The sequence below is a fragment of the Vespa mandarinia genome, chromosome 10 (genome assembly GCF_050613455.1).
Source record: "Vespa mandarinia isolate Hongniang chromosome 10, ASM5061345v1, whole genome shotgun sequence".
NCBI classification, from domain to species: Eukaryota; Metazoa; Arthropoda; class Insecta; order Hymenoptera; family Vespidae; genus Vespa; species Vespa mandarinia.
In genome coordinates, this window is record NC_140819.1 from 3026007 (window position 1) to 3050834 (window position 24828).

Sequence of the window (24828 nt, forward strand, 5' to 3'; positions counted from 1 at the left end):
ACAATGGTATTCTAATAAATATAAAATGTATGAAGAAGCAGCTTATTTAAATAGAATCTTCGAAGTATTTCTGACAAAATTGCTATACAAATGGATCGAATACGAAAGATTATGTGAATCGATCGAGCGATAATTGGGCTGTTCGTGAGAACGTTCCCACGAGGTTTGGGACTTCACTAAATTGAGAAGAGAGAAGTCGCCTGAGAGTGTTTCTCTTTCATGGGTACAGAAAAGGATGTTACTTGCATCGATAGTTTAAGAGGTCGATCCGTAATTATCCAGTTTAATTGCGGAAAGTTTCGATCGTAAAAATAAGGGAGCGGTTACGAATGGCAGAAAATGAGAATGAATCTTTTAAGAAGCGACCAGATAATTCGTACGAGTTCGTATTATCGACGTATCAAATTATTCCTATTATCTACCAGAGCAAATAATGTTTCTTCCGAATGAACAAAGTTATTAAGGATCGTTAATGAATGTGACAAAATTCATGTCTACGATCAATGCTTGGAAATTAACTTAATTACCCATTAAAATCACATTTATCATTTATACGTCACGAACAGTAATTAGATACATATTCACTGCGCATCCCAATATTGTATTAACAATTTAAAGGGACTTTGATTCATTCTAAAATAAAAAGTTAACATTCGATAAATATATCCATACTCTAAAAAATTATCATTTACAATGTATTTCCTACACTATGTTTATCGAATATATTACTTACATACATTTATTTATGATATTGTAAGATATTTTTGTTATGCCCAAAGAAAAAGAAAAAAAAAAAAAAAAAAAAGAAAAAGAATAGAAAAAAATAATCATTTTTTTTTTTATAATTTCCATCATTTATGCATATTATTTTCTCTAATGGTATTAAATATCGAAATAATTTTTTTTTTATCAGATATATAATACAATTCCTCAATTTGATATCCTTTAGACATATTGAAGCCTTGGAAAACTTACACGCGTTGCGTTTATCGAGACAGTTTTCAAAATAGAAACACTTTTTAGCTGTTAGCGAGCGTTACACGGCGACACGTAACGTGCCCTTATAACCAAGGGTGTTTTCGATTTATAACGACGTGCGACCACCCGCAAGGTTGGCACTTGCTGTTCGACGGGCCACCCACGTGCAGATGATAAATCTACGGACGCACGTATACAGTTTCTGTCTGCTAAATCCAACATGAAATCGCGAGCTATAGTGTCCGTCAGCCATAATAAATCGACATCCTTTCGTTGTTTCATTTTTTTTCCTTTTTTCTTTCAAATTCGAAAGAAATCGTTCATTGCATTACGAATGCATACTTTTGTTTTTGTACATTTCAGACAGACAGGCAGACAAGAAAAATGTTTAATTTGAAATAAACAATTTCTGATATTTTACAGTACATACATATTTTCCCTGTTAAATTAGATTGGAAATTTCTGTAAAGTTTTTTTTTTTAAAGTTTCTTTCCATCATAATATGCCCGTTTTCTCTCATATTTTTGATTAAACTTTTATATTAAATATTAAAAGTTTTTGAATTTTTATTTAATTATTTTCATACGTCTTAACACATTACGTTACGTTTTTAGCAATAAATTTTCATGAAGATTTATTTCATCAATCTGATTTCTTAATATTCCCAATGCTAATCCTTTTAATTATATAATATATTCACAAAAAACGTTTCACGATAAGTACAAGAACGTTAAATAAAATTGAAATAATATTTCTCTTTTTCTTTATTTTTTTTTTTTTTTTTTTTTTTTTTTTTTCTATAGAAATTTATACGAGGGAGAAGCTCTTAGCTTTTTTTCGATAACTCGAGCCATCATTATGTCCAATGGTGGAAAATGTAAATCGTGTTCGGGAAGATGCGATCGACTATATCGAGCATATCGGTCGACTTCATTCCCATTTCGTATGGAAGCAAAAAAGTTATAAAAAAAAAAAACAACGAGAAAGAAAAAAAAGAAAAAAAAGAAAAAACGGAAATTGCGCTTAACGTGGAGATTACCGCTGTGGTACAAGGATTACGAAGCTCGTAAACCCATTTCTCACGTTCTGCTGCATTTTCGAATCCTGTTTCTGTTTTTGCTTTCACGTACCTACGCCTTATCATCCCGTTAACGAATAGCAATCCTATTATATATAAAAAAAAAAAAAGCAATATTAAGCAATCATTCTGTTGTATCCTGGACAAACGATCGCAATGGTCCTTCTTTTTTATCACCTAGGTCAAATTTTTTTCTTTTTATATATGGACACATTTCAACATTTTTAAAGTAACATTTTTCTGGATAATATTTTAACAAGAATTTCTTCGTAAGTAAAATAAAACTTCTAAAACAAATCTATACAACGTACGTTTGTCAGTCTATACAATATCATATAAAACGTCATTTTAATATATTTTTCTCTTCGATATGGCAGACATATTTACTTATTTCTACATTTAATTTCCATCTTGAAAACTGTCAAAGATATTTGGATGATTCGGATTTTTATAGTACGTGCGAGAAACTGAAACGATGATATGACAAATATAAAAGATAGCGCGATTACGAAATTGATGGGATATATAAATCAGAAAGTAGAGAAAAAGATAAAGGAAAAGAGAGACAGTGAGACAAACAGAGTGTGTATGTGAGAGAGAGAGAGAGAGTAGAAAAATGATTTTATAGCAGCGATCATGTTGATAGGAAATTTATGAAAATGTATTGACGAAAAGAAAGTCCCTTCGAGATGGATTCAAATCATCTTAACGTATCTATCCATCTTCGTTAAGATCTACGTAAAAGCGATTGAGTTACTTCACTGACGCGAAAAAGAGACGGAAAAAGTGTGAGACAGAGGGGAGGAAAAAGAAAGAGAGAGAGAGAGAGAGAGATAAATAGACAGATAGAGATAAAGAAAAAAAGAGAAAGAGTGAGAAAGAGAGTGAAAAAGAGAGTGAGAAAGAGAGTGAGAGAGAGAGTGAGAAAGAGAGTGAGAGAGAGTGAGAGAGATAGAATCGTGGTGGAAAGTAGAGAAAGGAATTTATCCGAAGGAGCTTCATTCCTGACACCCTCGGTCCTTCCATAAGGATAAAGGAGCTGTCCTAGAAACAGATAGTTCTTTACGAGACCTTCCTCTAGAAGCCCTCGATCCCAAGGGCTGCTTGCTGTTCAGTTCGATAACTTTGAAATTTCTTTGGGCCTGTCACGTCATAATCCAAAGAATACGATCCGATATCCTTTCCTCCTTTCTAAATTCGATAATAATGAAATTTTTACATCGACGAACAATCCTGGACTAATCCATTGAACGTCAAAAGAAAGATTTTACTAATATTTAATACCCGAATAGTCCTCTCCTCGTTAAGAAGAAAGTTAATCTTCCTAAATCTCGACATTTCTTATTCTTCGTATTATCTTTCTTCTTTCTTGAATTTTTCTCTTTGTTCTTCATAGATTACGAGCTGTCGAGTTTTATTTAATTATTAACGCTTAAGTAAGAACAAGGGGGTAAGTTTTTTTTTTCTCACACGGTAGATAGTCTCACTTTTTCTTATAATTATTTCCCTTTTCTTCTTCGATCGGAATGAAGAACTGTAATGAATTCAGAAATTTAACGTTCATTGTAATAATCGTTTCCTTTTTCATTTATTATTCCCTTATTGTAATATTCTACTATATTTCATCTCGTAATATTTCTCATACAATAAATATTATATTTGATTAACAAATTAAGAATAACACAATCTATTATTTTTATTATTAATTAAATCATATCCTCGTATAAATTGTAAATATGTCTCTGTATATGCATTCATTATGAACTTAGTTTATAAATGAAAACAATTATATCTGCAAATTATTATGTTTACTTGAATATATGAAATTAGTCATGATGCTAACTTATTTTGCTAAGTTATTCCAGATGAATGATAAATAAAGCAAGTTTCGGACCAAGCTATAGAGAGACAGAGACAGAGAGACAGAGACGAGAGAAAGAAAGAGAGACAGAGAGAGAGATAGAGAGAGAGAGAGAGAGAGAGAGAGAAGTTATTCGTTGATGCATAAATTAATTTCCCTTCGCACACAATCTCTATCTCAAGACGGTACGTACATAAGCGCGTATGCCATAAATTCGTCGAAATTTCGCGAGCTACGGTGAAACTGCCAGCCTGTTTACCGAGCTGGTCCTAACCTACACGAGATCAGTTTATCGTCGTTCAGCCAAATGTGCCGTGTAGCGAAATCAAAGCTCCGGAATGCTGCCTTGATGGTATACAAAAGGATCCTACTAGCGAAAGGGGCAACGCCATTAGTTGGAAGCTCTCGGCGCTTTAAGGATCCACCTTCTCGAGCTTCTGAAGCTTTTCCTGTGGCTGCCATTAGCTTGCTATCACAACATAAGACCTTATGAGAAGAGAGTCCTTATTTGTTTACCTATGTATACAACGACGACGTATCGAAACTTGGATATATCCGTACACACAATGTATTCATTTTCTAATGTCTTATCTGAATTAAATTGCTAAAAAAATATGTAAATCCCTCAAGGTAGATGATGTAGTTATATTTTTTATAAAATTCTATTTTTCTTTTTTTCAAATTTAAAAAATTTCATTTTTTCGTTTAATCTTAACCAAAAATACGAGATAGATATGATATAATAGAAATATGAATATTGATCGTTTAATATAGTTATAGAATATTTTTTATATTACAATTTATTAAACTTTCTACGTCGTGTATAATTTATATTTTTTTTTTCTTCTAATTACATATATACATGCAGGCATGTATATACGTAACGTCCAGTTGTTGTATTTATTAAGAGAATTTATTGCCCACAACTTCTTTTTCTTTTTCTCCACGTTGCCTCTGAATACCGCGAAGTCGTTTAACGAGGCAATGAATTATAAATGAACCAGTACCGAGATTTACAGGTTACACTAATTAAACTTTCCGCCGTGAAGTTAACTCTTTGTTTATTTATAGCTTTTTCTTGATGTCTTCAAAATCGAATTAGCTTGTTCTGAGAAAAAAAGAAGGAAGATAACTTTTTACCAGTTCCAAGGTTCATCGAGTCCGACGAAGAGTTTAGACGGTCCTAAACATTGCCGAATTTTATAGAATACCGATCGAAAAATACGTATGCCATTGCGGTTAGTGCTGCAGATACTATTTAGGAAAGCACTTTTGGATATTAAGGAAACCGAGCCAATGGAAAATCGTTACTAAGTTCACGATGTTAGAGTCCACCAAATGTGCAGTAAGATTTTAAAAGGTATACGGATAACCTTTTGCCGTTTGCCATTAGTATAAAGAAGGGAAAAGAAAAGAAAAGAAAAAGAGAAAGAGAGAGAGAGAGAGAGAGAGAGAGAAATAAAGAAGAGAGAAAGGAAGAAAAATAACCATTGAAGCGATCAAACATAAGAATCTAATTATTGAAATTTATATTCGATGAAATTCAATTTCTGACAAGCTTTTATTAATTCTTCTCGTCGTATCGAGTTGTACGATCAAAATAAAAGAGGAAAAAAGTTTGTTACATTCGATTGTCCGTGTGCAACGATCCAACGTTCGTTTCTTTTTGTATTTTTCCTTTCGTGTTCTTTTTCTCTTCTTCTTCTCTTTCTTTCTTTTTTTCTTTTTTTCTTTCTTTTTTTTTTTTTTGAAAAAAAGAACATGCGATCCTTTTTACTACTTTGTGTTTGTACCGACTAAAAGTCATCGGTGTCGACAAGCATCCGAGGATTTTGATCGATCGCGAGCAACTTTTGCGACGTTTCGACGATAAAATCGCTCTTTGAAGCTGACGTGTTACAGAAAAAGTACAAATATAACGTTCGTAACGACGACCACCGTGGACGTTCTTATCAAAGACGCGTTTCCAACCCCATCCATGTCGTACTAATACACACAATCTGTTCTCTCGAATAGAAACGTCGTCGTTAGAATTTCCTCGAGAAAGAAAATCTCAAGAGTGTTCAAGCCTCAGGGATTTTTATGCATTCTAATCTTGGAAAGTTTTTAAACTAGGTCTCTTATGTGATCGATATATATATATATATATTTGCAATATGTCTTATTAATTTTCATCATTTGATTCACATCAATCTCTTTTTCGATGATGGATTTAAAAAAAAAAAAAAAAATAGAAAAAAGAAAAAAAGAAAACCATTCTTGAAGAAAAATTACAACGTGTATTTCATTGAAATGAATTTATTTATTTATTTATTTATCTATTTATTTCTTTTTTTTTTTTCATGAAAATAGAAAAAAGTCGAATCTTGATCTACGTCTACGAAACATATCACATATACTTCTACGTAGCAATTTCCTAAATATTTTTACAGTACGACCAGAGTTACAGAGAAATGAGAACTTCTCATCGAAAATATTTCAACTTGTATTTTCAGCTACGGTGATTCTCAAAGACGACGCTGTACCCTCTGAATTGTTACGGTAGAAGTAATTCTTGGTTTGTTATTAAATCTTATTTTGTTTCTACGTTAAATTAAATTCTATATTTCGTAAGATAGTAAGACCCTAAAATAGAACATTATTTATAATTTATTTAATTTCAATACTGCGTGTATGTGTATGTGTGTGTGCGTGTATGTGTGGGCAAAAATAATATATAAAAAAAAAAAATATATCAAATATAATATTTTCTCGAATGAATGGAATAAACGTAGATATTGAACGTAAAGGAAAAATGTGAAATGATATTCGAATACGTAATACTGTTCTTTCTCTCACTCTCACTCTGTCTCTCACTTTTCACTCTTACGACGTTGACATCACTCTCGACGAGCATACACGAAAGAATTTCAAAAGAAAAAGAAGGTAAAATGACGGAACCGTAACACCTAAGTCTTCCCTCCAATTTAGAACGGTGGAAACATGGCAACGAATGAAACGCGTAAACGTGTGCTACTATGTGCTTTGAGGTGGTCCTTACAAAGCCTGAATTCACCCTGTCGAGCAGCGAAGAATGCAAAATCTAGCTAATCCATGAGAAATCCCTCTAAACGAGGGTTCTTTCTTCTTCCCTCATGAACTACTCACTTTCTGATTTTATAACTTGCTACATTCCTTTGAAACAGCTTGACATACATATAACAATTTCATTCATATTTTGTGATTTATCGTCAAACAATTAATGATTTTAAATTTGTAAATAATATTATTATTATTATTATTATTATTTTTTTTTTTTATATCAATTTAGTAATCGTTATTAATTTTACTTCATATCAATTCTTTTTTTTATATTTACTTATCTAAATACAGTATTTATCTATGTGATATAGTTTTGCTTAAAATGTGGAAATTAAAAAAGAATTTCATAGATCGTTCATTAAAGCCAGTATAAATATTAGCGTGTATGATCAAATAATTTGATCTACAACATTAATAAATTATAGTATTACAAGTTAGTATACTTAGTATACTTAAGAGTGTTATATACATTCAACGATATACTAAAAAGAAGTATCCTAATCTTGTATTTAATTTTTAATTGGTATTTAAACTGATATTTGATATCAAGTATTTTAATACTATTTATACATATCGATATTATCTAAGTATCTAAATCAAAGTTTATCTTTCGTTTATCAAACTTTTGAAATTATATATCTTCTTTCTTACTCGTTCTGTCACGATGATATGATTAACACGGTTCAGTTAATTCGCCACACTGCAGTGACGCACAAGATTCTATAGAAAGGTTTTGAGAGAGGAAGGAGGATTTCCTCGATCGTTGTGTCTCCCATCCAACACATCCAAGACTAAAGTTCGAGCTCGGTCGTTATCGTTCTAGTTAGATGATTTCGCTCCTATACGAGAGGTTGGTCATTAATGTTGCTTTCCAGTCCTTTGCCCTACTTTCTTACCTTCCAAGACTTTTCTAAAAATCCATAGACCGTGAGATTTGATTAAGCAGATCGTTAAATACCGTATCTCCTCTAATTTCTAACGAGAAAGGAAGTAAGTCGACACGGCTATTACCATCCAAAGTATTTTTATATTTATTATATTTTCATATTTACTATACATTTAATATTCAATATATATATTATATTTTTTATAAAATGGAGTAAGATAAATAAACGATAATGCGTATAAATAAAATATGAAATATATATATATATATATATATATATATATATATATATCTGTAAGATACTGGTAAGATTGAAAAATAAAAAAAAAGGTTTTTTATAGCTAAGAAAGTCGAAGCTATAAATCGAGAAATTCATGCTCGTATAGAAGTACATTCGAATCAGGAAAATCGAAGATAGATCCTGATTGCTATAGTAGTATGTATTTCTTTGGAGGAGAGTTGGTGAATAACAATAGGGCTCGTAAGACCGAGCGTAATCACGATACTAGCTCTTGTCGTCGGCATAGTAGAAATCTTTTATATCGACACACTTGAAATTCCTTCCGAAACGTTTCTATTGCGATTCTAACGGTGTCTCTATATCGCAGATATCGTTTATATATTAGTAGTATACATATAAGTGGCATCTTGCGAACATATTTTCGTTTCGATTTTAAGTTTTCGAAATTTTTTTTTAAATCAAGACACGAAACATGACCTAAACGTGTTATCACATTTTTTCCAACCAACGTTAGAAATCATGTTATACTTTACCTACTTTACTTCGATTTCGTATTTCGATAAGCAAGGTCCATTGCGTCCGAGCAAGGGGAAAAATTGAACCACGTTTTCGGGTAAATCGTATTAGAACGTTCTTTACTTTTCCACAATCCAAATACATTTTCTTTCTTTTCTATCGTTCCTTTTTCTTTTCTATCTTTTTCGACGAAAAGTACTGTCCAGCGTTCTTACACCATCGACAAGAGACTTGCAATCTCTAGCAAAAGAGGATTATATTGGATCGAAAGGATATCACGATATCCTCTTGATATTTTTATAAAATATCTATCTATCTATCTATCTATATATAATATATATATTATATATATATATATGTATATATATGTATAATATATGATATATAAATTATGTAGATTGAAGTAATGAGAGGGAAAAGTGAATTTCGATCAGTTCGTGTAATCCGCGCGTTGAAAATACGCGTGTTGGATCGAACGAGTCGAAGCGGATTTGGAAGGTCGACACCATGCGTCGAATCGATCGGAAGAGAAAGAGAGAGAGAGAGAGAGAGAGAGAGAGAGAGAAAGAGAGAGAGAAAGACAGGGACAGGGACAGAGACAGACAGAGAGAGAGAGAGAAAGAGAGAGAGAGACAGAGAGAGAGAAAGAGAGAGAGAGACAGAGAGAGAGAAAGAGAAAGAGAGAGAGAGAGAGACAGAGAGACAGAGAGACAGAGAGACAGAGAGACAGAGAGATAGAGAGAGGGAGAGAGAGAGAGAGATAGAGAGTGAGTTTGCTATGCTCGCGTGTCGAACACGTTTGAGATGTGCAAGGGGCCGACACCATTTAATTACCGTACAAGCGAGCTCTTACGTCCGTGAAATGGAATTAATTGCCGTGATGACGGCATCCCTATCGTTCTCCACGAAGCCAGCAAGCCAAAGAGTTTTACTCTTTTCTGTTTTCTTCTTCGGCAAAGACGGCCAAACTTTTTCGTCGTTCGTTATCGAACTCGTTACTCTTTCCTAAGATTTATCTTGGTTTGATCGAACGAACCGATGCTATTTTTCCGTTTCATCAGAAAGTTACTCGTCCCTTACTTCTTTTTTATTTTCCCTGCTCTCTTTCATCTCGCAACGTAAACTCGTTACACAAACTATTCTTCCGAGCACGAAGCCAATCTTTTTCACCATTTACGAACGTAACTACGTAAGTAAGTACGTAGTAATTTATTTCATTCATTATTATCCATAGTACATTTTCCCTGTACGTATAAATCGTTCAGATCCTTATGCAGTTTTCCCTATTTCTTTTTTGTTACCGTTTTTTTTTTTTTTTTTTTTTTTTTTTTTTTTGAAAAACTATAACTCCTTTACGAGTAGTTGAAAATCAAGTTTGTTTATTTATTTATCTATTTTTCCTATTTTCTTTCTTTATTAACGTCGAACGATGCGCATTGAAAATTGAGATTGTTTTGAAAACATTAATGTAAAGTATAGTATACGTTTTTTGAGAAAACTTTGGAAAAGAAAATTGTTAAAATAAAGAAAGAAAGAGAGAGAGAGAGAGAGAGAGAGAGAGAGAGAGAGAGAGTGAGAATTCCGATTGTATTTACGATCTTTTCGTTGACTATGATATTGCAAATTTAAATGTAGATCATTTTCGGTGTCGTTAATGATTGATATGACTTACGAAGAAAAATTCGAAACCGAGTAAAATCGAAATGATTTTCCATTGATCAAAGTTTCCCACTGACGACGACGAAAACGAAGATGACGATCCACCTCGTTATCGTCCGTTTTAATTAACGTTGAGATTGAAAATCTGTTACGCTGGCGTTAGATGATGGCACGTCGTCGTTCGGGCACGTCCTTTGCTCGCGTCTCTTTCTCTCTCCCTCTCTCTCTTGCTTACTCTATCTTTCTCTCTCTTTCATCGTTGATCAAAGAGGTGTCGCTAATCCAAGAGCTCGAGCGTGCGCAGATTGAACGATACACATACTTCGTATCGACCTACTCGATCTAGCGACTCTATTTCTCTCTCTCTCTCTCTCTCTCTCTCTCTGTCTCTGTTTTTCTCTGTCTTTCTCTCCCTTTCCGTAGGTAGAGAAGCTCAAGTTCTATCAAATTTTCTGATCGCCAATTTTCTTCTTTGAAAAGACATTTTCCAGCATTCCTCAATGATTTACGTTTGACTTATTTTCGATATAATTGTCAATCATATAATGAGAAAATTAAAACGTATTGTTTCAAGAGAAGAGTTCTTGGTCACTTCACAAAGAAAGAATTGCTTTTAAATGAACACCGTATTGCTTTTACGTTACATTCTAATTTCTTTCCCAACATAGCCTTCCTTTATTGCCGCCCTTTATTGCCACCCTTCGATTCGTTCACGATCGAAACGAATCCGCGGTAGCAAAATGTACTCGTATCGGTGCTGAAATGTTTTAGCGTGAAAAAGGGAAAGATACAAGAAAAAGAAAGGAAGAAACAAAAAATAGAAACGTTATGGTTTCGTCGGAGAATCTTTTCTCTCTCTCTCTCTCTCTCTATATATATATATATATATATATATCCCCCCTCTCTCTCTCTTTCCATCTATCTTTCTCTTTCTTTTTCTCCTTCTTTTCCTATCTCCATTTTTGTCTTTATCTATCTCACACGTGAATGGAAAGAACTGGTTGCAGGTGGTATCATGCTCTCTAACCATCGCGGGATACGATAAACGAGGTGGGCGAAGCTGCCGGTACTGCTGATATAAAATTCGAAATTTTCCTTGTGGTACGTAGAAATCGGTAACGTGGCTTCCCCCGTATTATTTTACCACCCTTTTCGTAGGCATACCACCCTTCGCTCTACCAATAACCGTTCGACCTTAACAATCGCTATATCCATACCGAAACTTTACGCGCGAGCTGCGTCATGTGGTTTCGCAGAGAAAGAGAAAGAAGAAGGAATAGAGGGAGAGAGGGAGAGAGAGAGAGAGAGAGAGAGACAGATAGGCAGGTAGACAGATAGACAGATAAAGAGAAAGAGAGAAAAGGAAAGAGAGAGAGAAAGGATCGAACAAAAAAAAGAAAGTTAAGAAATAAAGGAAAAAGAAAAGTAAAGTATATGCAAGGAACTTCTTTTCTGTCGTTTCCCGAGATCCCGAAGGAGATCCAAGTATCGTAGAGAGAAACAGAGAGAGAGAGAGAGCGAGAAAGAGAGAGAAAGAAAGAGGGAGAGAGAGAGAGAGAGAAAAGACAGAGGGTAGGAATTGGAGCGAAAATTGTACCAAAGACGAAGAATCCTTTTCTTCTTCATCTTCTTCTTCTTCTTATTCTTTTTCTCTTTTTTCTTCTTCTTTTTCTTCTTCTTCATCTTTCTCTTTTCTCAACATTTTTTCTTGAAATAAAAGTAAAATAAAAGTAGAATTTAGACCATTCCTTTTCTCCTCTTGACACTTCTTACCATTTTTTATTTCTATGTACCTTTCGGTCTCTCTCGGTCATTCATATTAAGTATTTTTATCATTGTTACATATATAATGAACTATAATATATAATGTATTATATATTACTTTTGTACCTATGTCTTGTCCTTTCTCTCTCTCTCTCTCTCTCTCTCTCTCATTCTCTTTCTATCTCTAAAGTATTAATCAAATAAAATAAACAGAGATAAAGTATAATTCAAATTTATATTATATGAATAAGTTTACTCAGATATATGTAAAAAAAAAAAGTAAGGATAAAATAATTATTAAAACTAGGTCAAATTATATCAAATTTTTATCTCTTTTCTTTTGAATTTATTTAACTCTTGTATAAGTTTTATTATAAGCATATGAATGGATCTTTTTTTTCTACCTTTTCTTTCTCTTTTTCTCTTTTCCTATTTCTTTTCCTTTAAGCATTCTTTTTCTTCAAAAGTAAGATGTACTTAAGAGTACACGCTGAGCGTAGATAAGATCTAAGAAGTAACGAGTGGACGAGTTTAACGACTTCTAATAAGATCGTTGCTACAAGTTAAAAGACGAGTAAGCCGGTAGTATCTACGGTGGTTGTACTCTTAATAATGGACAGTTCAATTATCTCTCTCTACATTCTCTCTTTCTCTTTCTCTCTCTCTCTTTTTTTTTTTATCATCACTCATATAATAGTTTACGCTATAGAAACTTTTATTATTTCTCTTTTTCTCTCTCTCCCTCTTTCTTTTTTATGTAAATTTATTGTATAATGCGATAAAAAAAGTGTTTTCGACGAATTTGCAAATTCATTAATCCTATCTCGATATTCATTGAAATGTATGAAATCATTCAAAAATACGAAGTTAAAAATCAAAATTCATTTTCTCCCATTTACTACTACTATATATACATCTTACAATTTGAATCCTAGAAACGAGCAAAGCAGAAAGCTCGTAAACTTTTTTCCTCTATCCACTACCAGCACGGATTAATAATATCGACACTCAAAGCTACTTTAATTAGGAATTTTCTTAAATTTCTTCTCATTTCCTACGCAAGGAGGAACAGAATATTTGAATAATTCGACCGACGAAAATAGCGTTAAGTAGAATGAATTTCTCAACTACGATTAAAATTTTACAAGATCCTCGAAGGAAATGTTCTCGTTGAGAAGTAATGAGATCGATTTTTACCGTGAGAACGTCGTGGCTTATATAGGATGCTTTTTCGTTCAATCTTCGATATTTTTGTAAAGTCCAGAAAAAAAAAATAAATAAATAAAGACAGGAAGTAAAATTTGTCATTCAAAACGATTAAATATTTTGATAGTATCGTTAAAGATTGATTTCTTTGATTTTTTTTTATTTTCATCGTAAAAAATTACAATTATTTAGAAAAAAAGTATTGTTTAAAAAAGATCACTATTGCATAGAGAATACTTGTGAATGACAATAAAATTCTCATTAACGCTGCAATATCTTTTTTCTTGAATATCATTACTACAAAGGTTTGTCTCTATTTCTAAATACACATTACAAATTCACTACAAAATTCACTAAAAATTCATTCTTCGTAAAACTAACAATAGGAATTCATTTCATTGAATAATTTTATCTGTGGGATATTCGAGTAAAGATTGATATATATATATATATATATATATATATATATATATATATATACATTGATACAATTAAAATAGTCAATTTACTTTAATAGACATTTAATAATACATATTTCATAAAATATGAATTATTACAATAGATGTATATTATATTTTATACATTGGTAAAAGAAAATAATAAGATTTAATAAGAAATATTACCAAGAAAATTTTCTCAATGTTCTTTTATTAAACAAGCGTATCTGGCACTTTGTTATCGCAGGAAAGTCACGTTTCGATGTTCCGCGAAGATTCGCTTAAGTTCATTAACGTAAATTAGAAGATATTTCCAAAAGAGATGACAACTCATCCCTACCCCATATCCTCTTCGAAAGGGTATAAGAAGGAATGAAGGAATGAGATCTTCTCGAAGTACTCTTATCGTAGATTTTACACGTCGTTACGTTCTATGAATATGTCGTGGCAAGTCGTGTACAGAGTTTAAGATGGATAGTTCCTTGCGAATCTAAATCCTTCATCTCTTTATATTCTCTAGGAGCCATCCCTGAAAGGTCCTAACGAAAATTCAAGTTAAGTTCGAAGGAAACGTATTCGTCTAAGTATATAAAAGAGAGGTTCTTTTCTAATGGTTCATAAATGAAATGAAATACGGGATATCGTTCTATATAACGTAACATTGAAATGCTAAATTATTGAAAGTAATTACTGTTGTAATTAAATATCAGTCATTAGTAGAATTCGGTAAAAATGCATGGGAATTAATGGTTGCGGTTTGAATACGCCATGTATCCGAGAAATAATCGCAGTAGAACGTTTAAAAATTTTAAATATGTCGTATAATAAAATCAGAACATTTCTTTTTAATTTACACAAGAGCAAATTGCGTGTTAAGCATTCTTCACTGTAATATCCTATAAACGTATTATATTTTGCATCAAATTGATTTCATGTAATTACATTCGTATGAGATAAAACAAATTAAAAAAATTAAATACAATAATAATAATAATAATAATAATAATAATAACGAAGAAATAATATTAATAAACAAATAAATAAATAGTAGTAATATCGGTTTGTATCGATTGATTGTTTGCAATGAATTGGTCTTATACCGTAGTAAAAAATAAATAGAACATCAAGTATGTGTACGTTAATACATATATATATAATACGTAAACGGAACTCGCGTTCATCGGCACGCTACCTCCGAAAATAAAAGTTCGAAATGAGCGTGGGGCGATTTAGCTGGCCGGCCGGCAGCGCTGCGTCCTCGAAACGTTCCCGATTTAATTTTAGAAATCCTCCCCGCCTTCACCCTTGCGACCTTAGTTCTATCGCGATGCCGAAACACCACGGACGCGAATTCGTCGGAAGATAAAAATTTTCTTTCATTTATTCCATGTGTTTATGCCATGTGTTTTAAGAACAAGAAAAAAGAAAGAAGAAACAAGAAAGAGGAAAAGAAAAGAATAAATTGAAAGCAAGAAAAAAGATTGGAAAAAGGTGAGAGAAAAAGGGGAAAAAAAAAAAGAAAAGAACTGCGAAAGCGAAGAAACCAATGAAAGGAATCCTTTTATTTTCTTTTTCACGAACTTTCAAGAAATATTCAATAATAAAGGATTTCGTATGAGCTTTCTTCCCAAAGTAAAAGAATTAAACGTTGTTTTAGACGTTGCGACGCGATGGCGTCGCTCGCGAACTTCGCATCATAAACTTTGGAACGATCGAAAATTTTCCAAGAATATTCTATATACTCCACGACTCTAACGTTCTTTCCTCATTTCATCGTGTAATTTTCTCATCGTGATTGTGTGGTGAGAGGTAAAAGGGGAAGGGGCGGGATTTTTCTCGCGTAAAATGTTTTTCCCCGTTGTTGCCGATGGAAAAGGAAGGAAATCGAAAATAGAACATGATACGCAAATGAAAACATTAGCATCTGGCGAAATTTTCTCAATGAAATTACTTACTGACGTTTTCTGTATACGTATTTGTGCATGAGTGTGTGTGTATATATATATATATATATATATATATATGTGTGTGTACGATAGTGCATGTGTGTGTGAGAGAAAGAGAGAGAGAGAGAGAGAGAGAGAATAAGAGAAAGAGAAAGGGAAAACAAAGATAAAGGTGCAAACAAGCGACAGTTGATTAAGAAAGACGTGTTATACCAAGATGAAACTTCTTGATAGTATTCTTGTTCTTGATAAAAAAAAGAGAAACTTTCTGTTCTGGAAAGAGCATTGAAATAGAGTTACGTTGACTATGATGAAAATTAAACATAAAGAAAATGAAAAAGACAAAGAGAAATAAAAATAGATGCATTAATTAATGTAAGTTCAAATATTTCCGATGCAGTATTGTTTTAAAATATAATTGACGTAAGAATTGTAATTAAGAAACAAGGAAAAAGATATTCCTCGTTAAAGAGTAAAGAAGAGAGGAGAGAAAGAGAAAAAGAGAAAAAGAGAGTGGAAGGAGGGGGATGGAACGCGTTTACAAAGGGATTACAATAATTTTTTGAAATATGTGTCGAGTAAGTAATGAAAACTTTGTTATGACAAGAGCGTAGAAGAGGAAAATTTTATCGTTGTTTCTTCATTTTCGACGCAGTCGTCGAATAGCTGAATCTCTTGTGATATCCTAGATTCAACCGAAATAACTAAGTTACTTCGTTGGTATGCATTTCGTTGTAAGAGATCCTTGGATGATGTTGAGAAAATAAGAAAGGATAGATAAACGGTAGAAAATATTTTCAAATTCGTGACATTGTAAATATATATGTATATATATGTATGCATATATATATATATATATATATATATATACCTTTTGAATTGTTTCGGAATTTATTTATTTAAAAAAGAAAAAAAAGAAAAAAGAAAAGAGAAAATTCCAACGCGATTTAAGTTAAGACTTTATCTTTAATATCGGAAAATGCTGCGTAAATATTTCGTAAATTTAGTTTCTCTCAGTTTCTCGTCAATCCTCCTTTCTCATTTTCTCTCGTGCGAGAAATGAGAGGTAGAGAGAAAAGAGGAAGTTTAACGCGAACGTTTTCGAAGTTTGTTAGGCAACGCTTAACGTCATTCCTAAGTTGGAAATTGCATTCGGCTATATTCGGAATACTAGGTATCTGTACTTACTTGCTAGAGTTATCGATGTATGTATACATGACAGACGATATCAAACTCTACCGGAAATTAAAATCGGTATATATTCCGTAATTAGTACGTCATTAGAATTGCGTATTTGGTTCGTTTCTGTTTAGTGGATTTATATCAAGCGACGCATCACTATCTCCATTTTACATTTACATGTATTTAATGCCATCCAGTTAAATATATATATATATATATATATGTTATAGAAGATAAGTACGATAGGAGAAACATATTTTGACACGTAAAACATTTTAAATATAAATGTGAAACATTTTTTCATAATTTTATATATATATATATATATATATATATATATATATATGTATATATACACCACATACCAACATACCAATTAAAATATTCTAGAGTGCTCATTTATATGACTTTTAATAATAATTTTTCATTACTTAGTATATAATTACCTAGTAAAATATGTTTCATTTTCCGTTTTGTTACAATTTTATTCTAACACGTTTTATAACATAGACCGTATTAAAAATTTTCAAATTCTTACGAAAGTATTTTATCGGAGAATCGAACGTTGTATAGAAAAGGAAAGAAAGACGATCTTATTTCAACATAGCAGAAAAGAAAGAAAGAAAGAAAGAAAGAAAGAAAGAAAGAAAGAAAGAAAGAAAAAAAAGAAAGAAAGAAAGAAAGAAAGAAAAAAGAAAAGAAAAAAAAGATAAATAAATAGACATTCACGGGTTGGATTTCTAAGAAAGTCCTTTCCGAAGCTCGTAAATGGAGCGTAAATTCGAAGGATGAAGTTATTCGTTGATCGTTTGGAAAGATATCGTTTGTAGGAAGTTTAAGTGTGAGAGAGATAAAGAGATAGATAGATAGATAGATAGATAGAGCGAGCGAGAGAGAGAGATAGAGAGAGATAGAGAGAGAGAGAGAGAGAGAGAGAAAGAGAGAGAGAGAAAGACAGATACAGAAAAAGAAAAAGAGGGGGAGAAAATACATATACATATGCATATACATAGAGATAGTGGACGCGTTTATACGTATTTTAGTTCGAAAATAGAGTAGGCGTTTGAGTGGTGTTCCTCTTCCCCGCGTATGGAGCAACGCATACGTGCGTTCACCCTTGTTTGCACCGTCGCCAAGAATATCGTTGAGAGCAACGTCGTCGAAAGTAACGTCGTCTTCGAAGCACGAGGACGCGCAAACGTTTTCAACTTTTGAACGAACGTGAACGGACGTAGTCTCTTGTGACCTTTTTTCTTACAACGACGGCAACGTCAAAGTCGTGACATCGAGTGTGATTTTCATTTGATTTTTCGTTCACGTTATCATGACTCTTTCTGTGAAATTGATATAAAAAGAAAAAAAAAAATAGAAAAAAGAAAAAAGAGAGAAAACGAAAAAAAAAGAAAAATTACAAGAAGGAAGTGATGAAAAAATAAGAAAGTACAAATAATAGACGTACAAACAAATGGACTTTGTTGATTGTTCAGTGAAAAAGACATAGAATGATGATAAATATGAAAAAAAGTGTTTCGATTTCATCGTAATAAATTCTGCAATTGAAATTTTGAATTAATAAGAAAATCGAAATGAAACGCAAATGAAAAATGAATTATGAGAAATGAGGTAAATCATCATCATCATCATCATCATCGTCATTATCGACAATAACATTTTCATCATCCAGATCTTAGTGAGTTCTTCTAAATTTCAATCCCATAAGAGAGAGAGAGAGAGAGAGACAGTATTAGAGTGACATCCGGTGTTCCGGAAACGAAAAGGTTCTAGATTCTAATAATAAAGATACTTTTATTTCGTTCGTCAACCATTCGTAGAAGTTATCGTGTTAACGTTGATACGAAGTGAATTGTGACTTAATCTGATTTTATCATCAGTCCAACGTGAATTTTACTTCATATTGATAAAATACGATTAATCCAAAATAATTTAACATTATTATATAAATTTTTATCATTGATTTTTAATAAAAACGATCATGATTGTTTTTAATTTTATTTTCATTTTGATATATTATTAGATATTAACGTTGGAAATAAAGTTTGCAAAAGAAATTATTAATTAAAAAAAAAAAATATATATATATATACGATTTTTAATAAAAAATTAAAAATAAAAAAACATTTCTATTTCGATAAGACGAAAATTAACGATCGATTTAAGATCGATTGATTTCGATCAGTATCGTGCAATTCAATGCTAATTTTATAATCGGTGGACGAATTAAAAGAGAAATTGTTAAAACAAATGTCGAAGATGCTTCGTTTGGAGTTGCTTGGTGTTGTGCTTCTCGCTTGCACACAAATTCTCACAGAACATCGTGACTCACGTGAAACTCGTGCACCTTACATCAATTATCCGAGGTATCATCAAGAAAGCTTGGAACCCGTGACGAAAGATGTTAAAATAAAACATGGTCGATTACGTGGGACCGTAGTCAAACCGAGAACCAATCACGATCTTCAGTTAGTCGACGTTTTCCTCGGTAAGTAAGTAATTGCATGCATCAAATTGAAATTCTCATTTCAATTAAACATTTTTATTCAAATGATTCAACAATTCTATTTTGTATCAATTTAATGTTCAATGCCTATATATATATATATATATATATATATATATATATATATATATATATATATATATATATTTCATTAATCACTTTATACAATATATATTTCATAATATCAGGCTTTGACAAAGCTAATAAATAATCTCTGATTTTTATAATACTTATTATTATAAAAATATTAATAATTATATGACAATATCGTGAATAAATATATACGTGTACGTGTGTTTGTGTGTATATGTGCACATAACTATATTATCATAAAATAGTAAGTTATTTATTATTTTGCGATATCGAATTTTAAAGGTAGATTCTGTCTGATTCTCTTCAATGTATCTATCAGCATATATAAAAGTTCTTTTAAACTCGACAATATCCTTGAAAGCAGTACATCCTTGTACATAGCTATAGCAATCGAGATCGCGTTCTGCTTATCGTATATAACGGAAACTAGAAGGAACAGCACCGTTTCCCATCGTGAAAGGACGATATATTCTGTGAACCGTGTTGATACGAACATAGCTTGGTACGTCGCAAAGCCGTTCGTCATTGATGGAATATTCACAATTTGAATACCAGACCCTTTGAATAGATGAGATCGAGATCCTCTGAAAATCGGTAAACGTTTAAATCGTCGACCTCTTTGAAACATCACCATCAGAGAAGTCTTCGTCCAGTTTTATTAATCGTTCGTTAAAATAAATACGACATTTCCCACAGAAAATGTTATCTCTTTTTTATTCACATTATAAAAATAATTAATTAAAGTTTCATTGAATTTTTACACTTAATCGATTTTTTTTATTTTATTTTAAATAATGATATTCTGTAAATTGTTATTATATAATAATAATAATATATATATATATATATATATATATATATATATATATATTTAAATAAACGTTGCTCTTACGAAAAATGAAAAATAGAGAGAATAGGTTCGAAGACGTCTTCGTTCGAACACTATGTTTCAGTGACTACACTCGATAATTACGTTTCAATAATCAAACTCGACGCTTAATATGTATGAATGTATGTCAAAAAAAAAAAAAAAGGAAAATGAACAAAACAGTTACGAGCAAGAACATATAATGAATTATACGCAGTATACGTTTATGTTATCACGGTCTCTTATTAGGATAGAATTGATTTAAAAGAAAAGAAAAGAAAAAATAAAAAAAATCAAAACAAATACATTAAGTACGGGCGATTTAAATACAATCGTAAGCACTATCGTATTATCTTTGTCAATAAGTTTTTGTTCTTACTACTCAATCGTTATTTATAAACTCAATATAAATGAATGAATAGATCTGTTGATTCTGCCTGTCTATGTGAGTTCAACGTAACGATTAAATCGTTGAAGTAAAAAAGAAGAAAGTATTTCTGATGCTCTTTGAAATTCTACGAAAGCTTCTTGAGAGAAGGATGGAAGTAAAATTCGGCTGGGTTAGAGGATCGTAATAGTGGAGTTTCGCAACATAGTTCTCTCTTTCTATCCCTCTCTCTCTCTCTCTCTCTCTCTCTCTCTCTCTCTCTCTCTCTCTCTCTTTCTCTATCTTTTAGCAATCAGGATCTCTCTCCGATGGGATTCGATACGCCGTTAAAGAGAACTTCGTTCGAAAGGCGAAACTTTCCACGAGCGACCTCCCGCGTTTGATCAACGTATCCGCACGGCTTTGAGAATCCTGATACGTCGAAGGATCCAAAAGAAGAAGCGTCCTGGGTGTTTCGGGAATAGATACTCTCTGTTTCCATCTTCTTGTATACCTCTCTCTCTATCTCTCTCTTTCTCTTTCTCTCTCTCTCTCTCTCTCTCTCTCTGTCTTTCTCTCTGTCTTTCTCTCTGTCTTTCTCTCTTTTTCTCCCTCTTAAAAGAGAGTTCTTTGCTAACGTATACCCGAGTAAATGCTTTTAAAAGTGCCACCCACGTTTCCGAAACTTCAACAAAAGTTTCATCCTATGCGAAATCTATATAACTTTTTTCTAGTGAAAATTTTTCATTTCAAAAGAGAATCAAATCTGTGACGTCCCAGAGGTACCATTGTATATTTTGCCGCGAGACACAGAGCAAAAGTTTTGAACGAGATGAAATTGAACGAAAATCATTGTACTAAAATCGTCGTTTTGGTTATTGTAAAAAAAAAAAAGAAAAAAAAAAAGAAAAAAAAAATAGAAACTCTTCGGTATTTTTAAATTTTAAAAAAAATTCTTTTTTCTTTTCTTTTTTTTTTTTTTTTTTTTTTAATTTCAATCTATCATTATTCGGATATAATCATATTAATATGAAATTAAAGTGAATAAATAAGTAAATTATGTGTGAATAATCATAGATATAACGCTATACAATTAAACGATAATGCAATATCATAAAATGTTCATAAGAATATGTATTATACATATATATGTATATATGTATATATATATATGTATGTGTGTGTGTATGTGGGTGTGTATATACGTGTATACATATATAGGTACGCAAGAGATAATTAAATATTTTATTTTATGTAAATATATATGTACCTATGTGAATACTCGCATGCTAAGTGCCAACGTATATAATGATAATGTAAAAACTTTCTGTTACCATACCGCAAAGCTAATTATGCAGGAAATAATTACGATGATATAAATATTAATCGATATTGTCTCACACAAGGGAATTTCACAATTACTGTTAACTCATCGACAAGAAAGATGAGAATTATTCTGCATTTCGAAATGTCTATTCTATCGAACGACTTTTACAAAGGAAATAGTTACGGTTGAAGTTACGCGCGTGTTTTAAACGCCTCACTTGAACGGACGTGCATTCGTGGCCGTTTTTAATTTCCCGAGTGAATTTGAAGTTCCGATGGAAAATACTTCAACTTTCACAAACAACGAAAACTCTCCTATCACCAAAGTGAATTTCGCAAAAGCATGATCTATTGCGAATCTCCATTCGTTGTAGGTAAAGTTGGGTGACTCGAATCCAAATACAATATGTTTTTTAAAAGTATGTATATAAGTTTGTAAACTGAATCGGTTTATTTATTATATATATATATATATATATATATATATATATATATATATATATTAAAAATAAACATATAAATCGACGTAATAATATTCAAATATTCAATCTATTTTGTATGAATGGTTTTACTCTTTTTACTTTCAATTTCAATATTTTTTTACAATTTTTCTTTATCTCTTTAGGAAAGAATTTACTATAATATATTTTTATTTTTATACCAAATGACTATTACTAATATATCAAACGAACTTCATAATATTACGTAATATTTGCTTCAATTATTTTTGAAACATCTGTTCAACATAATTTATATTCAAACAAGAAATATTAAAAAAAAAAAAAATATATATATATATATACCTTTCTACTCTCATGTAATTTCGAAACAATTAAAAGTGAAACATTTCGAAGAGATTATTTTTATTTTTCAATGAAAATACGAGTCCCACGGGTACATGTAATTTCAAGCGAATAATCAAGTTCGTTTACCTTTATTTGCTTTTTGTATTACGTGGCAACAAAACGAAGTAGCAGATATTTATTTGCCGGTAAATCACGAAGTAACGACGCCTCCGGCTGGCCATTATTCAAACGTGTCCGAATTCTGCCACAGAGCAGCTCTTCGCAGTGCATTGAGACATGAAAAATTCATCGTCACGATAAAGTCCGTTTGCTGGTCGATCTATCGATCGGAGGACAAATAAGTACAAACGCTCAAGCCTGTGAACGAGCTTTCGGATTTGATGTTGCGTGCAAACAAGAGTGTCTACGCGTTATATCCTATTTTCTCTTTTTTTTCTTTGCTAGAAGAGAGAACTAAAGAAAGATAGATATATAGATAAATAGATAAATAGAGAGAGAAAGAGAGAGAGAGAGAGAGAGAGAGAGAAAAGAACGTTTTCAAAGTGAAAGAACGATTATCACATTGCACGTTCATTCGTTCTTTCTCTGAGCTATTTTCAACTGTAAATCCGGTAACGACGATCCATACGAAAAAATTTATCATCGTTATATAGGAAAGGCTATATCACGTATCTCGAATGAAATTTACTAGACACTGTCAAGGATCTTTTATATATAAAGATCAAAGAAAGTATCGTATTATTTGATTTTGATCGGTCGATAATAAAAATCATTTAATTTGATATTAAATTAAGGATAGGATAAAAAAATAGATATATCTTTTCTATTCTTTCAAGATATTTTTAATTTATACGTAATAATAATTATTCATATAAATGAAGCGGAATATTTTCTATCTCAGGAATATAAAAAAGTCGTATCAACTGGTGATGGATTATTTATTTTTTGTTTTGTTTTTCCGTAGAACGTACACGAACGAGGGGGGAAACAATTTCGTTCGTTTGAAACACACTTGATCGAGAACGAGGTGTCTACTTTTACTAGGTTTCTAATCGATCAGAGAATACGTTTGAGAACGAATCGAAAAGAAAAATAGATGGATAGACATAGAGGTAGAGATAGAGATAGAAACGGATACAGTGGCAGAGATAGAGATAGAGATAAAGATAGAGATAGAGAAAAAGATAGAGTGAGAGAGAGAGAGAGAGAGAGAGAGAGAGAGAGAAAGAGAAAGAATCACGAATTAATCGGTTTGATGGGACGTTCGAGAGCAATGCTGACAAATCGACAAGTCGAAAGTGTCGAACTAAATTGTTCAACTATGTTTCAGGAGTCCCATACGCCGAGCCTCCAGTCGGCTCGCTCAGGTTCACGCCACCGAGATCACCGCAACCCTGGAGAGGAGTACGACAGTCTCTGGAATTTGCTCCGGTTTGCCCGCAAGTACTACCGAATCTTCGTGACGAGGTGAAACCAGCACGCTATGAGTATCTCGAGAGGCACTTGCAGTATCTCAAGAACCAGAGCGAGGATTGTCTCTATCTCAACATCTATGCTCCACATCAGGCAGAAGGTAAGTTTTTTTTTTTTCATTTCTCTATATTTGAAACATTTCTGGTGGTTTAGAATTTTTGTACGAATTGATCCTATTTTTTTATTTTTTATTTATTTTTTTTTTTTTTTAAGTAGATATTTATCTACATATATTGAACGCGTTATTCTCATATAATCGAAAATGTTACATGTAAAAGTTAGTTGAGCGATATAGAATTAATTTATTTTTGCAGAGTTTTTCCATTGTTTATTATCTTAATCGATTATTCGAGGATTTACTTATCCAACCATTCTTTTCCATATTTTATTAATTCGAATAAAAGAGAATATTTGAGAAATACATTTTTACCTTTTATTCTTTTTTCATTTTTCTTTTTCTTTTTTTTTCTTCTTCTTCTTCTATCTCGTAATCAAAGCATTTATCTTTCATATCTTTTGAATATAAAAATGTTAAGTTTTTG

The 24828-nt window shown here is 31.9% G+C and overlaps 1 protein-coding gene across 5 annotated transcripts in view; it reads left to right on the plus strand.

The window, feature by feature from the left end:
- Positions 1–15041: 15041 nt before the first annotated feature.
- LOC118444721 (uncharacterized) overlaps positions 15042–24828 on the plus strand; it is a 73799-nt gene continuing 64012 nt past the window's right edge. The window contains exons 1-4 of one of the 5 annotated variants that reach the window (XM_085659727.1): positions 15042–15198; positions 17890–18525; positions 19107–19335; positions 24144–24386. In XM_085659727.1, the coding sequence (XP_085515853.1) occupies positions 19107–19335; positions 24144–24386 (472 nt within the window). In that variant the 5' untranslated portion in view covers positions 15042–15198; positions 17890–18525. Of the gene's footprint in view, positions 15199–17541; positions 18526–18870; positions 19336–24143; positions 24387–24828 lie in introns of those variants that run through there. The other 4 variants (XM_035873265.2, XM_035873268.2, XM_085659726.1 and 1 more) reach the window with 4 other exon arrangements.